The sequence below is a fragment of the Lampetra fluviatilis genome, chromosome 4, assembly GCF_964198595.1.
Source record: "Lampetra fluviatilis chromosome 4, kcLamFluv1.1, whole genome shotgun sequence".
Taxonomy (NCBI): domain Eukaryota; kingdom Metazoa; phylum Chordata; class Hyperoartia; order Petromyzontiformes; family Petromyzontidae; genus Lampetra; species Lampetra fluviatilis.
This window is the reverse complement of record NC_136278.1, coordinates 8,610,949-8,632,326: the sequence shown is the minus strand read 5'-3', so window position 1 is coordinate 8,632,326 and position 21,378 is coordinate 8,610,949. Positions and strand designations below refer to the sequence as shown.

General features: G+C 44.1%; 1 protein-coding gene across 2 annotated transcripts in view; it reads left to right on the top strand.

Annotated features, from left to right (window-relative positions):
- LOC144931550 (cytoplasmic polyadenylation element-binding protein 2-like) overlaps nt 1-21,378 on the top strand; it is a 95,584-nt gene that overhangs the window by 56,166 nt on the left and 18,040 nt on the right. For both annotated transcript variants that reach the window (XM_078855517.1, XM_078855516.1), the window contains 2 exons: nt 4,664-4,843; nt 5,842-5,931. In XM_078855517.1, coding sequence (XP_078711643.1) covers nt 4,664-4,843; nt 5,842-5,931 — 270 coding nt within the window. The remainder of the gene's footprint in view (nt 1-4,663; nt 4,844-5,841; nt 5,932-21,378) is intronic.

Sequence of the window (21,378 nt, the reverse complement as noted above, 5' to 3'; positions counted from 1 at the left end):
CGATCCAAAATTTAATGAACCCCTCCCGACGCCCTGATTGCACTCGCCCGATGCGTAATTGCTGCCGGCGTTGCGCAAGTTGCCTGGAATGATTGCTTGCAATTTATTCTTAGCATTTTGTGGTTGATGTATTTGTTTCTTTAAATGTTTTGGCAAATACATAATTTTTGTGGACGTTTTTATATACACGATATATATACGGTATAAATATATACACAACACTGCCTTAATAATTTTTCATAACTTAAACGGTGCAAAAAAAATACAGCTTGGTAATGCAATGTATTAAAATTACAATTTTGCACAATTGTTGCGTAATTATGGTGCGGTAAATGTGGGCGAAATTTTTAATTGAAAGCTACAATTTAAATTTGTGTTCGATTTACTTTTATATGAATTTATGTTTTGATGGATTTTTTGATAACTTGTATTCTAATTCCTTTGTGGCTTGCACTCTATCTATGAAATCTAGTAAGAGCGCTACTTGTTTTTGGTTTTACTTTTTACAAACCAGCATTATACATATGATCCATGCAGCCTGATACAGGGGGTTTCAAAACATCTGAAACTTTCAAAGGGAATTCAGAGGAAATGTGATATTCCCAGCAGATATTATTGGCATCCTTAATGGAATCTTAAGTTACTCCAGGAATAAAAAATATACCCTATTACGTCTAATTGCATTTGTCTTTATATGCATATTGGAATCGTTTCAGCGTTCACCACTGGTAGGCTCCTGCTGGTTTGGTAACACCGTGGGGTGTACTTGTTTAGGCAGTGCAAGTGGGATTGCTTGCAGTAGTTGTTTGTGTATTTATGTAGACCTGGTTAAACAGGGTTTTTATTTAAACTGAAGGAGAGCCATAACGGAAATGTTTCGCTGACAGTCCCACATCCGCGCACCCCACTTGGCCCTTGTCAGATAGGAAGTCATCAGTGGGTTGTATGGGGTTCCAGTCAATTTAGTGTGCGTGTGTGTACATTTAGCCGAGTGCAGATATTTGCCTCAAATTGTATCATCATTTTCATGTATGTTAATGTTTAAAAAAAGTTTTGGACAAATTGGTTGAAAATAATTTACAACCGTATTTCTGCATTAAAATGTATGTTCAAATAAATACTGAAAATAAAGCTTCCATTATACACAATTTATAGTTTACTGAAGACATTTGTAATTCATTGTTACACAACTGAATCATTAGCAAAACAACTACAGTAATTAAATATTGAGCACGACCTTAATTAAAGTTTAAACTGTTTAATGACAGTGTCTTAACAAAATGATCATTTACAAGTGACATTTTAAAATCAATTTGTCTTGGATAACAAGAATATCCACTTGCCTTGAATGTTCTTTTGGTCACCATAACAAAACATGACAGTTTAGCCATTTTTTAGGCTTGTAAGAAAACCATTTCTACTGTGCGAGGGCTGTTGGTGAAGGTTATTACGAATCTCTGCTGTATTCTAGCATTGTGTTGAAAGTGACAGGCTTGGTAATCCACAAAGTGTGACCTATTTAAACAACCGCAGAAACTGTGGGGCACAATTTCTGCAATTGAGTGTGCCTTCACAAAAATATATCTTTTATGACAGTGTTTTCGTTCTAAGCAGCTGCCTTTTGTTCAGCTGTGCTATCACATTTGGAAGTAAGTAATGGACAAAATTAGTTTCACAAAATGTCGTTCGTATTTGGAAGGAAGCCATCAAATTATTTTGTTCAGATATCGCCAAATTAATGTCTGCCAAAGAGCCATTGCTTGCTCGACAGATGTATACATTTTTTAAGCCTTTGGCTTCAACGGGATTGTTTTGGCTAGTGATGTGCTAGATGGCAGTGCTGTATAGTTGTCGGCTTACGCCTTAACCACGTCAAAACATTGCCTGCGAAGCGGAACGCACAAAAAGCAGGGGCCAATATCCGCGAAGCTCCACCGCCAGTGCCACGTGCAGGCAGGGAGAGACCCGTGGCGCTTGCGTCGGGTGGAAATAGAAACGGGAAGCGAAAGCGCGGGTAGGCGTTGGGTAGAAACTTGGTCACTGGCAAGAAGCCTACAGATGAAGAGGGGGAGGGCAAAGACAAAATAAAAAGTGCGCATCGAGGGCAGTTTGGGTTATGGATCATGGCCAAGTTTGCGGAGTGGCGGGCGGTGTGGTTTGGCATGCGGCTAATGGAAGGCGGCGGCGTGTGTCGTGAGCCAACCTCTCCATACAGCCTCTCCATTCCTCCAGGATGTCCTGGTATGCAAAACCACAAGATCGTTTTTTTTCCCCCTTCTATATATTCTCCCCAAAAAATGGTTTATTCCTAACTCCTCCTCCCCCAGCCATTTCTGCCTCTCAATTAGAGACAGCTGCAAACCCTGTGGATAAAGAGGCGGAGGAGAGAAAATGTCAGTGTATTTTCCCCCCTTCTCTCCCCCCCCCTCTGCCATTGTGTTTGTGTTTCCCACTGAGCACTCGGGCAAAAGCTGTCTACACATCCGCGGCTCGTGACATCTCCTGACCTTGTCTGCCCGCATTTAAAATTGCAATCCCGTTGACACGATTCGTGCGGGAGGAGATGGGAGGCGAAAGGCTACGCACGTGCGAATTCGTAAAAATTACGGATGAGGTGGGGGGTTCCTTTATAGGCGTTCTTTAAAACGAATGCTGCTCATGATCAGTGCCACTGTGTGGCTTGCAGCTGGTGAAGTGTGCCCTGGCAGGAAGAGGAGATTATTGATCGGCGGCAAGCAAAAAAGTTCAATTACAAGCTCCGCAAATTTTCAGCAGGAGTGCTCCTGACATGAGCCTTTAAAGAACTCGCTATTGGGTCAAGCGGATTTAATTAGAGGGCCAAACGGAGGAATGGTGGCACATGGTGTGGGTGGAAGGAATACCTCAATTATAAAATGTCTCGTCTTTTTGCCAGAGTTGGCGTTAGGTTTATATTAGAAGCGTTCTTTTTATTGTTTTTTTCTCCTTTTGGATAAGCGTTCTTAGTTTGTAAAACGTGGAGGAAAAGTACAATGTTAATTTCATTTATAAGTTCAATCATATCTGGAGTACTCCCATGTTAATATAAAATATTTTATATAAATATAAAATATTTTATATAAATATTTTATATAAATATACTGTATATATACAGCAACAACTAGGTATATATGTATGTGGTACTTTTCACATCAGTGTTCGAACACTATATATAATGATGTATATTTTCTGTAAAAATGTCATTTTAAACTTAATAAATACATTCTTTATTGAAAAAAAATTTGATAATGGCTTATTAATAATGAATCACATCCTCCTTATGCTTTTGGCACTTTTAAAAATAGAGATCTACATCTTTTTAAAATAACATCTTGAGATGCAGTCTTGTGAGGCAGTTTGTGAATCGAAACTTGTCGTACATGTTTTACAGTATATAATTTTATCCATTTTTACTTGTTATATGATTCCCGGGTCATTGTTATAATGTTTGTGCATACTTAGGCTTTCTTATGTTTGCTTTATATATGCGTGCTTAAACCATGTCATAACCATGATCGTAAGCAGTGACTTGTAACGGGAAAAAAAAAAATATCAGCCATTTCAGAGGAGGGGAGGGCATTTTGAATGGCAGGACATATTTAGCAGGATGGCATTTAGAAGAGCGTAACTTGCATAGTTGGAAGCAATTTTCACATCAGCAGCCTTATCTATTGTGGTGCACTGAACACCGCCAAGATTTTCCTACCACGACCAACGCCACCACTCCCTTCCCAGTAACACACCCTCCCTACGGCTGTGATTCCGTCCCGTTATTTGCAACACGGCAGTTACCAGGACCGCACGGTCACTTGTTACCATGTGGATGATAAGTTGTGTTTATTATGATAAATATCACGTACATTGTGGTGCCTTTACAAAGACTGTGCAGTCCGTTCTGTGGACACGGTGACGTCACGGTCGCGCAACACTCACCTGATCCGACACTCACCTGATCCTCGTCAGACATTCATTCACCACTTGCCTGATGCTCGCCACTCACCCGGTGAAGCTCCGCCACCCCTCAGACTCCCCCAACCCTCCACACCCCCCTCCCTCCCCAACGGGGCTGATGTCTCGCAGTCGGCCTCGTGACACCAGGGCGGATAAGCGGCATTGGGGCCGTTAAACCAAATTTGTTGGCCAAAGGTTATTTTTTTTCGAACTTTCGCCTTGTTCACATCAAGTATACATCGTTAGCTTTCGAATGACCCTTCATTCATTGGAATTGGAGGAGCTGTCTAGGAGATCTCTTGACAAGGACACATGCACACATGCATGCATACATAAATACGTGCAGACTAGCCACTTATATGTTTCTGACTTTCATGATAATCATCCATTTATTATGTAGACGTTTCAATTGTTGGCTCAGAGGTAACCCTTTGTAACACATACATACATTGCAAGCCTTTGGCTTTGCCGCATATTACACAGGTGTTTGGTTATTGTGAAAGTTGTACATGCAGATTAGTGGCATATCATTCAGACTTATCGGATGCTGGGTACGGAATGAGCCATCAATAGGACCATACAAGCATACAGCGTGGCCACGTATTACACACGGGCGTTTGAGACGTTGGGCGAGGGGGAGCCCCCCTGCAGCTGCGCTCCGTCACGGTGAGAGTGGGCCGGCTGTGTGCGACAGGCCGCTCCTCGCTCTTCCCGCTGGAGGACGGCTTCCTGGACGACGGCCACGGCGATCAGTCGGCCGCCTCGAGCCTCAGCTCCCCGTCGCGCTGCTCTCCACGCAGCCAGAACGGAGAGCACGTGGAGCGCTACTCCCGCAAGGTCTTTGTGGGCGGCCTGCCCCCCGACATCGACGAAGGTAACTCGCTGGGGTGGTGGGCCGCGCGTGGTCTTGTCACTGTCGCCGTCATCGCATCGATGTCGAGTGTTGTCATCGGAGTCGTCCGTTGGGGGGGTCGTCGCTATACCCGTCGTCACTGATGCCATTCAGAATCGAAATAATAATATTTAACGAGACTGGAGGGAATCCGATGAACTAAGAAGCTCTTTTTCACATGTGTCCAGTAGGGGCAGGTCAGAACGTTACAACAACAAACAATACAAAAACATGATAGGAATAATCGCCTCTGTCAATGACCGTCATCACGGTCGTCGCCATTGTTTTCATCGCGCAGTAATATCTGTTACGTCCACACGATCGATGCCAACACTATCATCATTGGTATAATAATTCTTGCCACGTAACAATCACCATTGCCATCGTCATCATCAAAATTATTTCTATCATAATCCCCATAACCCTTGTCATGGGTGTCATTGTCATCACCACATTTGACAGTACATAAATGTGTCTGTATTGTATTCCTTTTCACATTATGCAGAATAGAATGGCATGACTCGTGATATGTGTGATACAGCAGCATTACCTTTTGAAAGCAATCCTGTTGTCAGAATACCTACTAGGCATTCTGACAACAGTTATAATGGTTCCCCACCTGCCAATTTCCAACCCCTCCAAAACCACTGGCCAAGCCTCTTGTAATTCACAGCAGTCTGGGTACTTATCTAATGTCATGGGATCTTTAATGTCCGTGCACATTAGTATTTGGCACGCTGCTTTCATAATGTTCTCCATAAATGGGGCTGAGATCGGATTATTAGCTCGACATCCTCCACACAAATGCTGACCGTTCCCCCACCGTTGTCAGGATATTAAACACGAGAGGAAAGACGAGCCGTAGACCGTATATGTTATCACTCCGAAGCGATTTATCAAGAGTCTGTGACACTACTGTGCGTCCGTCGGCCTGACTGTGTCTGTTGTTTCTCCGCCGCCCGTGGCCTAACGTTGTGCAGATGAGATCACTGCCAGCTTCCGGCGCTTTGGCATGTTGGTCGTTGACTGGCCCCACAAGGCTGAGAGCAAGTCCTACTTTCCTCCTAAAGGTGAGTGTCCCCATTGCGACAACGCCGATATTGTGCAGACTTCCATCGCTTGTCGGTCTTATCCTGACGGTGAGATGGGCATGGACGGTCCCTTGCTTGCTCACAAGCTGCCCCGATGTACCTCATTTGCATCGGGTTTTATTTGCCAGCTCCCCAAGTTCTCTCCCGTGCAACTGTTCTAATGGCCCTGTGGGGATGTGGGGATTAGTAGTGTGAAATGTGTCAATTTAAAGTTTCTGAAATGCTCTCAAGGTAGAATGGTTAAAGAGTAGTCGTAAAGAAAGTTTCTTTGAGCGATCATTATTTTTTAAAGCCTGCAAACTTTGTGCACCTTCTTATCTCTTTCTGAAATAAACCAGCCGCCCCCACAGAATCGAGGATCTCACGCTGCCTCGGTAGAGCAGTACATGAAGTAGGTCCCCACTAATCCCCCGCCAACCCCATTGTGCCGTGATCACGAGGGCCCATCGTAATGCTCCGGAGTGAGCGAGAGAGAGTTTCTCACACTAGGATGATGAAATAAGGTACAGTTTTGCAGTCTCAGCTTTATACAGTGAGGTCATGGAAAACGTAGGAATTTATTTTCCAGCAGCTTGCCTCGATCTTGCCCGTGTATTTTTCCGTCTCTGCGGCTATGCCTCGTTAAACACGCACAATCATCTTAATTCACCTCCACTTAGTTTTCCCTCAAATTTTAAACGCAGCTCGCTAATAAAAACAGCCGCCGCATTTTTGGAATAAATTTAAGCCATTTTTCCTGCCTAAATATTTGCCGAAACGTTTAACTTATTTGGAAAGTTAAACTTAGTTTGGAAAATATCCTGTAATGTCCTCTGATGGTAAGTAATGGTAATTGTCGTGTCCAAGAGAGCGTCGGTCGAAGAGATGGAGCGATGAAATCAGCTAGTGTGCAGGTACCATGTGGAGTTACATTGTACGATTGCCAGAGGTGGTGGTTGGGTTGGGGAGGCTTTCATCCAGCAGTGGAATGACTGGCGGATGATGATAGATTGCCATTGTAGAGCGATGATTTGATCTGCTGCAATTAGAGGCAATGTGACATCCGTAATTTAAGGGCTGTTGCGTCCACATTTGGGCCTAACAGTGTGCCGATATGTCAACGGCTCATGCTTACTTGTCTCTTCACAACATACATATACAGAAGGTGTGTATGAATCGGTGCCCCTGCCAAACTTATGCACTGAAATAAAAAAAAAGTTGCAATATTGCCTTGTCTTAATTTTGCACGCACAACAAAAGTTAAAATTGCATATACTAAACCCGGGCGGGTTATAAAATTGTCCATATTGCATTCTGAATGTAAATCAAATCCCATTACCCACCAATCATTGCCAGGCCAAGCATTCAATATCGGAGCCTATGAGCTCTCCGGTCCATTTTATATTCAGACTCTTAAATTGGATTCTCCAACACGTATTTTGTAATGGTCTCTCTGTGGAAGCGTCGGAATGGATTTTGTGAGTAATCACCCCCGATGCATATTGGCAAATGGGCCCCGTATGTTTTATGTATAAAGTCTGTAATAGAGATATGCTTTCTTTCCCTGCAAGACTCTTTCGATGTGAAAACTATTGTTCAACCTTGTCCTAATGCACCTGCAATTATGCACGTGTCCAAGTAGTTTGAGATGTGCTCTGTTATGTGACAATAGGTCAAGTTTTATTGTTTTGGAACTTTCTAGCAGTAAAAGGTGCAAATGTTCACAAGCAATGCGCGATAAAGAATAATTGGCTTTGCTGCTAACCTGGCCATCTCTAGTGAGGTTGTTTTATCTTTTTACTTGTCTCCAACTGGTTATTAACGTCCTGTTCTTTTTTAAAACTACTTTTAGTGACATCCGAGACCCAAACTTTCTTCCTCGGTTATTACATCGCACAAAGGGGTTCGTGAAATTCATTCTGCTGCTTTGGTGGAGAGAGGGTCTTCATGTGATTTCTATTACAATGTGTGATTTAACTTTTCAATTGGTGACTGAGCAAGAAATTACCTAGGAAATGCATAGACTTTGCACAGAATTCTTTATGCGGACAAGATTGAAAAAAGGCAAAAGGAGAGGTTTCCATTTCTAATATTTTAGATTATGCCAAGTTTTGATTTCTCCAATGTTTTTCTTGTGATCGAGTCATTACTTTCAAACAGAATGTTGTGCATGTATGTTATTTGTATTCTTTCCAACATTAATAATACAAGCAACTGTCAGCATGCTTGTATTTGTGAGTGCATGTTTGTGTATAAGCCCCTGAATGCTTGTTTGTGTGTAAATGTATCTGGGAGGCAGTAGTGTTGTGGTTAGCTTACTGTGCTATGAACCCCGTTCGATTCCTGCTCACGGCCGACATCGGTGACGATTATGTTAACCAGTCCTGGGCCTTTCCTTGGTTGACACAGCCTAAAATGAGTCCCTGGTGCTCGCCTTCACAGCAGTTACCCCAACAGTCGGTTAAGCCTATGGGGGTTGGGTGGTTACTTTGTCTTTGAATGTATCCACAATGCACACTGACGTTTGTGTGCATTTTAGGCCATTTATCCACCAATAATTTTGTACAATTAAATTATCTACGTGTACAGAATTTGTTGCAACTAGTTATTACATTGAAGCTCAATGTGTAACTCCTTTTCTACTTTAAGCGGCAATTGCAGTTTTGTGAAGAAAAACGTATGTTGACTGGATATTCAAAGTTCGGCTTTTTTAAAATACACTTAACACGTTTTTTTCATATCAATGAAGTAAAAATCGTGGAAATGCTCACAGGCAACAAACATCGCATGACGTCTTCAAATCAGAGCAGCACATCTTCTTGGTTATTTCGGTAAAGTCACGTAGATTGGAAATAATAAAATAATAAAAATTTTACCTAATAAAATAATTCTCACGACGTTTCGGCCACAACGCAAGCAGCCACAATGCAAGCAGCCGTCCTCAGGTGAAGAACAGGTCTGTCTTCTCGACAGACCTGTTCTTCACCTGAGGACGGCTGCTTGCGAAACGTCGTGAGAATTATTTTATTATGTTTTATTTTTATTATTTTATTATTTCCATTCTACGTGACTTTACCGAAAGAACCAAGAAGATGAATCCCTGCAGTCACGAAAGCTTTAAATCTAAATCAGAGCAGCACAGTTTGCCTCGGTTTTCGTGTTGTGCTGTGTCGCGTGTTGTGTTTGGCACGGTGCCTGAGCGAAACGTCGGACGTCGTGCTAAATAACACGCGACGCAACCCAAATACTTATCGCACAGCTGGTGCAGCAGCACAGAGTTGTAGCATTTACAATATTTCAACTTAAACGGGAAGAGATTGTATTAATTCTAGATTTGAAGCTTTCGTGACTGCAAGGAATCATTCTTAGGTTTTTTCGGTAAAGTCACGTAGGTAAAACATCAAAATTAATGAAAATAAAATAAAATAAAAACAAAAATCACGACGGTCCCACCTGATGACGGAGACTTGTGTTGCCTCCGAAACGTCGTGATTTTTGTTTGTATTTTTTATTTTATTTTATTTTCATTAATTTTGATGTTTTACCTACGTGACTTTACCGAAAAAACCTAAGAATAAGATTGTATTAAAATGACAAGTTATGTTTTCAAATGAATCGGCACAAATGGGCAACGCTTCTGAAGGCGGATGTGCTACAATGAGCAATCGCTTTATTTGTTGCAAGTCTCTACAGCCACTGCATGTAAACTGTCCGAAAAAGCATCCTGCAACTTACACACTCGCGTTGACCCGAAAGCGTACGAGGATAAACTGTGCATAGGCACTACAAAGAGGTGGCTTCATTAAACGTTATTTGGCCCCATAATTGGTAATGCGCAAAATTGTACACAGCTCGCTCAGATATGTCGTGGCGTTATTGGACAGTTTGCACATTTCAGCTATGGTTATTGCACGGTGATGGCGGTTGCTTTGTATTGCGAACCAAAGTGTCCTTTCTGTGTGTGCACCGAAGTCATTTGGGTAAACAATTATGAGGCATGATGGCCAGTTTACTGCCTGGTGCCCGAGATTGAGCAGAAGCCTTTGTGGGGTGGATTGCTTCTGGTAAGTGCCATCTGAACTTCGAAGTGGAATTGGATTTTTGACGGTGCGTTGAGCTTATCAGTTTGGCCGCCGTGATTCGCTAAGGAAAACAAATTCGTGTATAAAACGCATTCATGTTTCAAAGTTTCAAATTGTAAACAAAAACCAGTGTTTATGTTGTCGCTTGGGTTGGGATCGCGAAAAACACACGGGAAAACAATGGACCCTGTTTTTGCAACAGGTTGCAGATTACACCATTGGAACCTCCTTTGCCAGTAGCAAAATACGATAATAATTGTTTTACCCTTTTATCTGGCAACAAAACTGACACCTTTTTTTTGGTGTAAATGCTTACCCCGAGCTCTCATACTCTGATGGTGCATTGTCTTTGAGTTGTGCGCCTTTTAGCGTCATCTGGTCCAACACCATGTGAGACTAGGCTCTAAGAAAAGCTGTCTCGGGTGTGGACCAATCAATTTCAAGGACAGTGCATACATTATCAGAGTTGTGTTTTTTGTTTGCATTCCGACCGCAGGTATTGTGGTCAATGCAAACATGACTCCTTGTAAAAAAAGGTGCCAGTTTTGTTGCCAGATAAAAGGGTAAAAAAACAATTATCATAGTTGCAGATTCTTTGTGGATTGGAAGGCAAAGGTCCATTGGCAAATAGTTTATAAGCGGTTTAAACCATGTGGGGAATAAGTAAATGTATTAATAAGGGTGAAATGGAATAATACCATAGGTTGCCCAGAGAAATGTTTTACGCCAGCACTGTGCGTGGAATCGCTGATGCGAGTGTTGTGTAAATATCACAACTGTCAGCGCCTGCCGCATAAAGTGTCGACATGGCAAGCCAATATGACATTACTAAATGGATGACTTTGGTAGACTCTCTAGGAGCTTGCCAAGCTTAATAAGCGCAAGTTAAGTGATTAGAATTGTACGTGCGTGCTTTTTTTACAAAGAGGAATTTTTTTCAAGGATATTAAATAAACGATGTTTAGTTTGAAAGGTCTTGGACAATCGCTTAACCAGGCGAAACGATTCTATCTCCAATCATCAATACACAATGGCCGGTTTTATGATTGCCACTTGTTTTTTTTTACATGTATTGACCTGGAAGGTCTATTGGTAAAGATTGTTTTCTTTTGGAGTTAATCATACTCGATGGAATTGCAAAGATAAAGCATTCTGGATGAATGATTATCATTCATATTTCATTGAATAGTTAGCAATTATTTATGCATTTGTCCGCAAAGTATATTTCAAGTGCATCTACCATTTGAATATAGATGCCAAGCACGTGAGCCGTACAGGCTGTTGGGGCAAATGTTGCTAGCGAGCACCTTTTAAAGGGAGCAGTAACGTAGTGGTCAACGTGCTGCGCGACAAACACCGGCGGCCAAGGTTCAATGAACATCAGTGGTGTTAACCATCGGTGGTGTTAAAACATCCGTGTTGATTATCTTGAATCAGTCCTGGGCCTCCCCTTTGTAAATTCAGTGAGAATTAGGACCTGGTGTGGTGACTTAATCATCGGCACTGGATAGAAGGAAAGGGATATGGTGCAGGCCGCATATCCCCCAAGTGCGCCGCATCGGCCTTAATGATTCCCACTATATGGAACACGGTACACTGCGAATTGCTCATACCTACTTTGTGGGCGTGTGTGTGACAACCAAACCATCCCTATTGTGTCGTCTTGTCTCGTGCATTAGCGAATGCAGTTTGCACAGAACATTTGAATTGCAGCCTCCTGGAGGCTAGCTATCCATGCCTGTTTATCATTTGCGTGACCAAAACCGGCAGCCCAGCCAAAGGGAGGTGGAGGTGGGGGGGGGTATGGCGGTAATGGCAGTTGGGGGGGGGTGGGGCCGCTGTTTGTGCCGCTCTGCGTGTGTGGGCCCTCGCGCGTACACAGGCACACGCGCCTTTTCAGCAACCAGAACAATCCATTACCCACAGTGCCCGCGCGGACACGGGCTCGCCGAAGCGAGGTGAAGCCAAAAGAAAGGGAAGCCCCACTGAGAGGGATGGCGCCGCGACCGCGGCGACAAGCGGGGCGCTGTCCCCGTCTCGGTGCACGCTGCAGGGTGTGGTAGCGGCGGCGGCTTCTGGTGGTCGGTGTGGAGCAAGCGGGTTGGGGGGGGGCACTCGTGGTGTTAGTGGCCTCTATTGAAAAAATCTCAGCTTCAATGGCCACTCACCTGGTATGAAATAAAGGTCTCTTGAGTGGGAGCGGTGGCACCGTTGTTAGTGGACCATAACTTGAACCTGCCGACTTGAGTTTGATTTCTGGCTATGGCTCTCATCGGTGGCGAGTGATGTTACGACCTGGTGCTGTTGCCCCACCTCCACCCAACTTCGGCAACCCGTGCTGACGAACGCGGTGAAGTTTGGTCAAACAGCCTCTATGACCGACACAGCATGGGGGTGGCCTTCATCCATTGTCGTTATTAATATTTGTGTAAAACTACTCAACGCACGAGCATGGGCAGATGCACCTAGCGATAGCAGCGGTCCAATGTCTGTAGACCTGCGGTCTGTATTACGGAAACTGTTGTGAAGCGAGTATACACGGGCATATTCACTCGGCGTACTATGTGGGTTACATTTGGGGCTGGCGGTGGGTGAGGGGTGGCGGCTGAGGGAATGGTATTTATTCATTTTGTTGTAAAAAGCCAAGTACGGTGTTAAAACTAGAAACTCTTTTTTTTTGTCTGTTGGTTGATACCTCAGGGCTATAATGCAATGAAAAAAACAACCGTCGCAGTAGAATCGGCTAAAATACAAGGGGGAAACCAAGGTACCTGACTTAGCCATGAAATGCAGTGGCAGGTGTTGTTTGGCCAGTGTATATTTAGCCTGGTACAACACATGGGGGGCATGGGTGGCCTACGCCACTTAGTCAGCCACCTTTGTCTCCTGAGTGCTTGATGAGGAACTCCAGGCAAGGCTGGGGATGACTGCATGTTACGCATTGCAAGGGCATCGCACATGCAACACACATGTGCCCACACACATAATTTATGGTGATATTTTGAATATGCTATGCATAGTTTTTTAGGGTCTTTTCCACACTATGCGGGCCCGTTAGGGGGTCACTTGACCATACTTGACCACGCTGGTCGTTGCGGTTTGGCGACGATGGGGAGCACGGACGTTGGAGCATAAAACAGGACAACAATTTATATCGCTGATATACTCCCTGCTTATAATGTAGCCCTGCGGCAAGCTATCACGACTTTTATGCGTGGCGGTGACCCAAGCACTATCCAGGCCCAAGCCTGCTTCATGTCCGAGGTCTGACAACACCGGGTTCATTCCGGGTGCTGTGGTCTTGGGCATCCTGAAAATCTCGATCTTAACTTACACGCGTAATATATTTTACATTTGTTGTTGTGTGCGTAAATGTGCGTGATTTTCTGCGTGTTTTTTTAAAATGTAGGTGCATTGAATATACGATGACATCTTGAACATGCATTCGAGTGTGTAAATACAAGGCAAAGATTATCCGTATAGCCTTAACAGGCTTTTTGGGCTGTCAGCGAGCACCTATTAAGGCCGGCACGGCACAAGAGGGAGCATGTGGCCAGCACCATGCCCGGCCGCCATTGTCTCTCCCGAGTTCCAATGTTTGCACGCTGCACCAGATACTCAATTGAGACAGTCAACATAGAGGAGGCCCAGGACTGATTCAGATAATCGTCACTAGTGTTGGCCGTGAGCGAGAAATGAACCCAGGTCGCCGGATTGACGGCGCACTAACCACTACGCTATCACTCCCCACGCGCACAAAGACATTAGCGCACACACACACGAGCACAAGTGTGTGAGTGTACTTTACTGGAGAGACTATTGTTGCAACTCCCTTGTGGTGCACCGCTGAAAAAGGAGCAGAGGAGTATTTCTGTGCCAGGGGCATCGGGGACCGTGTAGAAGTACGCCTGTGAAATCACGCGGCCTATTCTTCGCATCGATTCATTTTTCCATCTCGGAACCTCGCCCCAAAATAATTTGTTTGCCGCTGTTTATCCAGCGTAGGGCGGCTTTAACATCCGTCCGTTCTGTTTGCAGGTATGTCATCTGCCCCGCTTGAGGAATTGAAAGGCCCCGCTATATAAATCATTTGCCTCCCATTTGCCATTTCAGGCTTTCTTTGTATTTCGTTTTAAATGGTGAGCTTCTGGGACACGACAGCCACGAATGAAACAGGAATGTAAAAAGACAGAAATATGTTAGGGCGGATAAGTAAAAGAATGATTGTTTATTTTAAGTGAAGTTGCTCACGGTTGATTTCATCAGGCCATCTTTTGAAGATGCTGTTCATAATAATTGTTTAGTTAAACGATGTACCTGTTGGAAAAAAATACAGTTTCTATCAGCTTCCTTGTTGCAACCTATTTCAGCCGTGTGAACAGGCTGAACCGCGTATCTATCTTTAATTTCATAGCATGTGTCTGTACGGTATACGCAGAGCATGTTTTGCAGCAGGCCTGCATTCGGAGACGTAGCGGACTGCAGCATAATCCATTGCTAAACTTCTGTGCTTCCATGCCGATAACTCCCTGCATTCATTAAGCCTGCAGCCTGCATAGGGAAGTATGGTCAAATAAATCTAGAATTATGGTCAAATAACCCTCCAACCGGCATTGGGGAGGCTCTCAACCAGCAGTGAATTGACAAAACGTACTTGCGTGTGTAGTACGTAGAATGCATATTTGAAACAAAAGCACTTTAGGAAGTCTATGTATAGGAAATTGCTTCCAGTGACGTGAAGCTCGCTTTGTTACGTTGCCGTGCCTGCTGTATATCATTGGAGCACTGTTGCGTGCGTCGCATTTAAAGCGACGGCATCGTGGCTCTGCACACACGGTCTTTTGGTGCGATGCGATAAGAGGTACAGGTGTTGAAATGTCAGCAGCCGATGTGCTCATTTACAAACCACTTATTTTTAATCGCATGAAACACCCGAACTTTTGTTTTCTCGCTTTTTGGGTGGGGGATCGGTTAAATGTGACGAACACGTGGATGAGTGCAATTTTCGCTTTTTCATTTTAGCGGAGCAGCTTTTGCGTGCCGCCTTTGTGCGAAAGTAATCTATGACATCCAAACTTAATTAGGATCAAGGACCTTGTAGGAGCTGAAGCATAGAAACCAATAGGAAAAGCTCTTTGTGGCTTGATTTGTATTGAATTCATCTTCACTGTCTTTTAATTGGTTGTGTGCTCAGGTGTGAGGTATCCCACACGTAGTTATTTTTATTTTATTTATTTGGTTATAATCTTTTCTATATCGTTTTTGCACGATGGGGAATAATTACTTTTGAGACGTTGGTCGTAATACAGCGCATCACCTTTTTGTTTTGGCACAACTTAAAGACAACAACAGCATTTACAACACTGTGAATATGAAATTTTCAGTTGTATCTGAAGATAAACAATATGCGTACTATTTCTATTGGTTGCAACAATACAAGTTGCAACATTATCTTGGTTCTTTCGGTAAATTCACGTAGAAGGGAAGTAATAAAATAATAAATGTCAAATATTTTATTACTTCCCTTCTACGTGACTTTACCGAAAGAACCAAGAAGATGAATCCCTGCAGTCACGAAAGCTTTAAATCGAAAAGTTGCAACATTAGTACGCTCTGGGCTTTCATGCGAAAAATGTGTGTCTTGTGACATTTACATTTATTGATGTAATATTTGGGACGTGATTCATTATTTATAACCACCTCTTTATTGCAACTGAATGCCATGTTATTGCGTTGAGAATGGCACGCCATCTTAGTTATTGCGTCGTCATCATCAGCCAAGGTCAATCCACTGCTGAGTAATGGCCCTTCCCAAGCCACACCCACCACCTCACGATTCTGCCACGGCGCAACCCACCTGGCAACTGCATACACACCGATTTCGTCGCTCCACCTCCACCACGTTCGTCCTCCATCGACGCGTTCCATTCCTGGGCTGCCAATCCGTGATGATTCTTGACCCCCGTCCATCGTCCCTTAGCAACGCGTCATGCCCAAGCCCGCTTGCCTTTCTTATTAATATGGATAAATGTAATTAAAACTGTGTATGGCCTCTAATCCACCGGTTTAATTCCAGGCTTGCATCTGCAGATGCTTCCTTGTGCGCTTTTCAGTTTTTGTTTTATAATTGCGTCAATGACCGTTTTTCTGAACTATGCCAAAGCACAGCAGGACACACTGATTACATACCTGTCAACCCATACAGTTTACCCGTATTCTTGTACAGGGAAATTTAGTGTTCAGGTCTACAAGGCATCAGCCGTTTCAATATGGGCAAAAAAAATACATGTTTTTTTACAATTTGTTTGTGTTTCTCCCTTGTGATGGGACTTTGTAGGATGGACGTTGAGATTTATAAGGGCACGGGGTGAGCAATAAGGTCTGAGTTGGTCTGTAATACGGTAGGCACTGATTAGGGGTTGACAGGTGTGTGATTAATGCGTTTCTTCTTTACGCACATTGTTGATCTGTTGCTTCTCATTATAATAGAGCGCTGCTGGAAAGTGGAACTTTTTTTCTCCTGATGACGATTGCTTGTGTTGTGATCGAAACGTCGTAGTTTTTTGTTATTGTTATTTTCTTTGAACCTATCTACATGACTTTACCGAAAGACCCAAGAATTTTATAATTATAAAGTTCCGCTTTCCAGCAGCGCTCGAACCTGGGTCTCATCTGCCTTCATGTATCTGCTAGACACACACATACTCTGCTGCGTCCATCTGGAAGATAAGCATGTGTACACAGTGAAGGCGTTTGAATGTGTTTTTTAAATTATATTATTAACTTTAAAAAACTAAATGCCTACCCTATACCGTGGTATAAACACACATCGTGGTTTGCAATTGCATACACAGGGGTGCCTTCATCAACCAGTGAATTGTAAATTATTTATTTTGTAAAAATATATAAATATTAATATATAAAGTGCACACATTCATCTTGTGCAATCTAATTGAAGTTCCCCAACTACCACCGTTTCTATTGAGAACCACAAGACAATCTCGGTAAAGTTAAGCCACACGCATCTTTCGTTGCTCTTCGGCATTTACACAGAAATCCGCGCTACTTTATTTTCTACAAAGTGTTCTTACCGCTGACTTTACCAGAAAAATGACCTCCAAAATGCTTCCATTATTGCCAAACAGCGGCTTAAAAACAATCTTCCCAGTGCTGTTAATGTTTCGGTGTGCCCTTTGCAAGTTTTTTTTCTTTTCGCCTGCTGAGAAAGTTGCTCCCTAACTAGGTAGGCGCGCGGGTTATTTGAGGTCCTGCGATCGCGCGCCGATTTCCCTGGAGGGGGGTGAAGAGGAGGCAGCAGTTGGAAGTGCGCGTGAACCTGGAGCCAGGCAGGGACCGGTGGGGGGGGGGGGGTGCAGGGGCAGGGGGATGTCGAGGCCTGTGGGTGCATTCGTCAGGTTAACTGCTGTGCTCGCTCCATTCATTTGAGGGATGCCTCCAGCAATGCAAAGTAAAAAAAAACAACCAGCCAACCTCAACAGGACATGCGCTCGCCTCGCGCACACGCAGTCATTTTACACAGCCATGTTTTTAAATGGGTTCCTTCTTCTGCTTGATCATCCAGTGGACAAAAAAAAATTCGCAGTTTAAGAAAGTTACGAATGCAAATTACAGTCAGGGCTATCGGCCTGGGGATTTATCGCTCCATGTGGATAAATTGAGTATCCATGTCCTGTTCGGAAGGCCAGAGAGGTCATGCTATATGTTATGTTAAATAAAACCCAACACATTCGTTGATTAACATTGCTTTAAAAGTAAAAATATGGAATAAAGCGACGTGTCGAGCAATGGCCCTTCTTAGCACAGAGGCCACAAGTGGAGTGGTGCATTTGCACCACTGCCACTGCAGTATGACCAAATAATCTGCCGTGTGTTAGAGACGAGAATTTCCATCTCTCGCCACCAGCTGCTAGCAGAGATGAGCCACTGCCTCACACTTGCTTGAGCAAAGAAACACTAACTTTTGACTGACACGAAAATATGTAATAATCTACATTTGTGCAGTGCACTTCTCTATTGTGATTTGTCCTTCATGTCATTGGTTAGGCTGCAGGAATTATGTCATTGCAGTTGACAACAGCGCAGAGGATGGGAAGACCAGAGGAATGTGGAATTTTTTTACCAATGGGGTTGGGGCCACTCCTGGAAATTAACACTTCCCCAACACTTGTTTGAACATGGAGACGCTTCTGATGGTGCATTGTGAATACACGTTTCTCTTACTGTATGTAGGTTAAATTTGTGCGATTTCGTGTATACGCAGCTAAGCTATTTATACCCAATATTCGCGGTTTGAATTCACTCCTATGCGGTCTGCAGTGTGTGTGTGTCCTCTATGCGGAGGTTGTTTCGTGCGTTTTTTCTTTGTGCGGCCTTTTTTGGAACACATCTACTACTGCGTAAAGTGAGGGGAAAACCGACACTGTAAATATTCATGCAGGATAAACAATGGCGCAGAGCAGTGGAATGTTGTTGCTGTTACAGCAGAAGATGCCAGGAAGAAGTTCCTCCACCTTGAACTGCCCTCAGAGCCTCTGGACGATCCGTTTCCCCTGGCGGCATTTCTCTCTTTCCATAACCGTGCTTCGGCCAAATCCCTCGTGTCATGAGCACCTATCCCGGGTGTTTTTCGTGTTTTTTTCCCCCCCCCATCTGAAAATCACTTAATTTTTCCGATGGTTATACTGGTAGGAACCACCTGGTTCCACCAGTCCCCACAGGGGATTATTGTGTTCGTCCGTCGTGCATCCAAAAATGGGAGGGGTGGGGCTGGGTGGAGAGGAAAGGGTGGGGAGGGGCTGGGTGGGGCTGGGAGGGGCTGGGTGGGGAAGGTGGGGCTGGGTGGGGAAGGTGGGGCTGGGTGGGGAGGGGCTGGTCACCCTGTGGTGCCCTTATAAAACTCAACGTTTAACCTACTCACGCCAACTTGTGCCCGCCCTCACAGTTGGGCATATTTGCGGAATACACCACGCCGCCGTTGACCCTGGCCATTGACCGAGCAACCCAACGTTACTACCAGCTCCCTCCGCAGGAATGTGTTTTAGCTACTGGTCGTTTTCCATGCAGCTTCAGGGATAGTCAGCCAGATGAGACACTAACTGGGATTTGAAGCCATAGCCCTGTGATTGTGACTCAGCCCCTGTGCCAACATCTTGCTTGGTTGAATGATTGCATCCCTTTCTGAATCCACTCTTGATTGAAGGTCTTCCCCACACTGTGTTGGTCATCGGGGTATTATTTGGACTATACTTTACCACACTGGTCAGTGCAGGTTGATAGAGGGGGCATAGAACTCGTTCAGATACCATTCGCCACTGATATTAGTCATGGTTGGGAATCAAACTATTTGCCCGGTTTGTGGTGCTATGCGCAAACAACTACGCTAACTCCACTGCTGCACCGCGGTTGAATTATGTGCCGTGCAATATGCGACGACAGCCACACCACTGCCTCACGTGCTGTGCCGACCTTCTTATGGGCTCACTAACGGCACCTTACCGACCTCACAAGGCTTAGCGTTATATCATTGGCTACACACGTGTGTTTATTTGGAAATAAAAATTACATGGCTTTCCTCCTGATGAAATAACCGTGATAAAGTACCCGACAAATAAACCCGATACACCTCCGGATAGCGGCTGATGTTTGAAAAGGCGTGCTTAAGGCCATGTAAGCTGGCTTCAAAATGTCCAAATATGTAATCTTTAAAGCTTTGAGAGAGAGAGAGAAAAAAAATCCGCAGCAGAAACTCAACAGAGATAACCAATTTCCAATTTTTTCCAGCCGTGAGTTTTTCCCTTGTGTGTCTGCGCGAGACCGTGGAGGCAATATTGGTGGATTTCGGGCACCCATCACGGGCAGTCAAGCATTTTTTTTTGCTCCGCACACGTGCCTAATCTCTACGTGTCGGACTCGCTTTGATAAGCATGGTGCTTCAGCAGCGCTCGGCTCAATTATCAACAGAGCTCATTGTCTGAGAGTTTCGCATTCCAAAAGTCACGCGAAGCTCTATTTAACAATTTACAAAAAGTGTGGCTCACGGCGAAAAGAAAGGGAGAAAAAAAGTAAGGGCTTATGAATGGTACGTTCCGTGAAATTATTCTCAATAATGCGAGAGGTTATAATACGGTAGTTTGAAAGAAAAGCTTTTTGTGTGCCAATGCTTTGGCTGACTGCCTCATTTGAATTTGACAGGACAGTGAGCAGTGTTTTATATCAATCATTTTCACTCTTGAACGACACTAATCGTTTTTAAAAACAAAAATTAGACCACTTTTATCAATATTCGGTAAAAAAAAATTCAGTTGAAGCTTGCCACATAGACACAAAATGATAATCTCTCCCCCCTTTTAACCTTCGGGTGAGCGCTGTGATTGAAAACCAATTAAGGATGGCATCGCACGTACGGAGGGGCCGTGTGACCAGAGCCACCTTTATCTCCCCTGCTGTGATGTTTACAAATCCCACCAGGTTCACATTTTTAAGGTCAAGTGAATCTAGGTGAAGTCCAGGCCAGGTTCATGAGCAGAGTACAGTGAGTACCTGCTCTACCATTTCTCCTTGTCCATACACCTTTAGTGATAAATATAAACTAACTATTTTCTCAGGTAAAGCCCATTTGGCTTATATGGCTCTTTTTCCGAAGCGACCTGGCCACAAATGATAGCTTGTGTGCAAATGTATAGCAGCCAAATACTATAAACGCATGTTTATAAACGTGGAGGGAAAAACTGGAGAACCCGGAGAAAAATCCACGCGACCACGGGGAGGACATGCAAACTCCAAATATACAGCAGGTGTCAGGGTCTGGATGGAAACCACGATCTACTGTAGACCAGGCGAGGTTGTTAACATCTCATAGCCACCGTGATGATGATAAGAGAGAGAGAGAGAGACGCAAACTCCAAATATACAGCAGGTGTCAGGGTCTGGATCGAACCCACGACCTACTGTATACCAGGCGAGGTTGTTAACATCTGGCCACTGTGCCGCCCTATAAAGAATAATTATCAGCCGTTTGTGAATCCACTGCCGGATAAAAGACTCCCCCCGTGCCATGTCAGTCATGGAGCTTGTTTGGCCATACTTCACCATGCCATGAAATATGTGATGGTAATGAGGAGAGAATAACATGTCGCACGTAGACACGTGACCTTGTGATCGCAAGTCAAATCCGCCATCAACAACACTACCCGGTCAGATAGACACAGTAAACGAAGGTTACCAGTACGTGTTAACCTGGCAACTCGTTAACCACACAATTTGACTTTAACCCAGCGACTCCTGCCGCAGCAAGCGGCAATCTCTGTCCTCTGCTGACCTTGCCCGGGTAGCATCCGCATTGCAG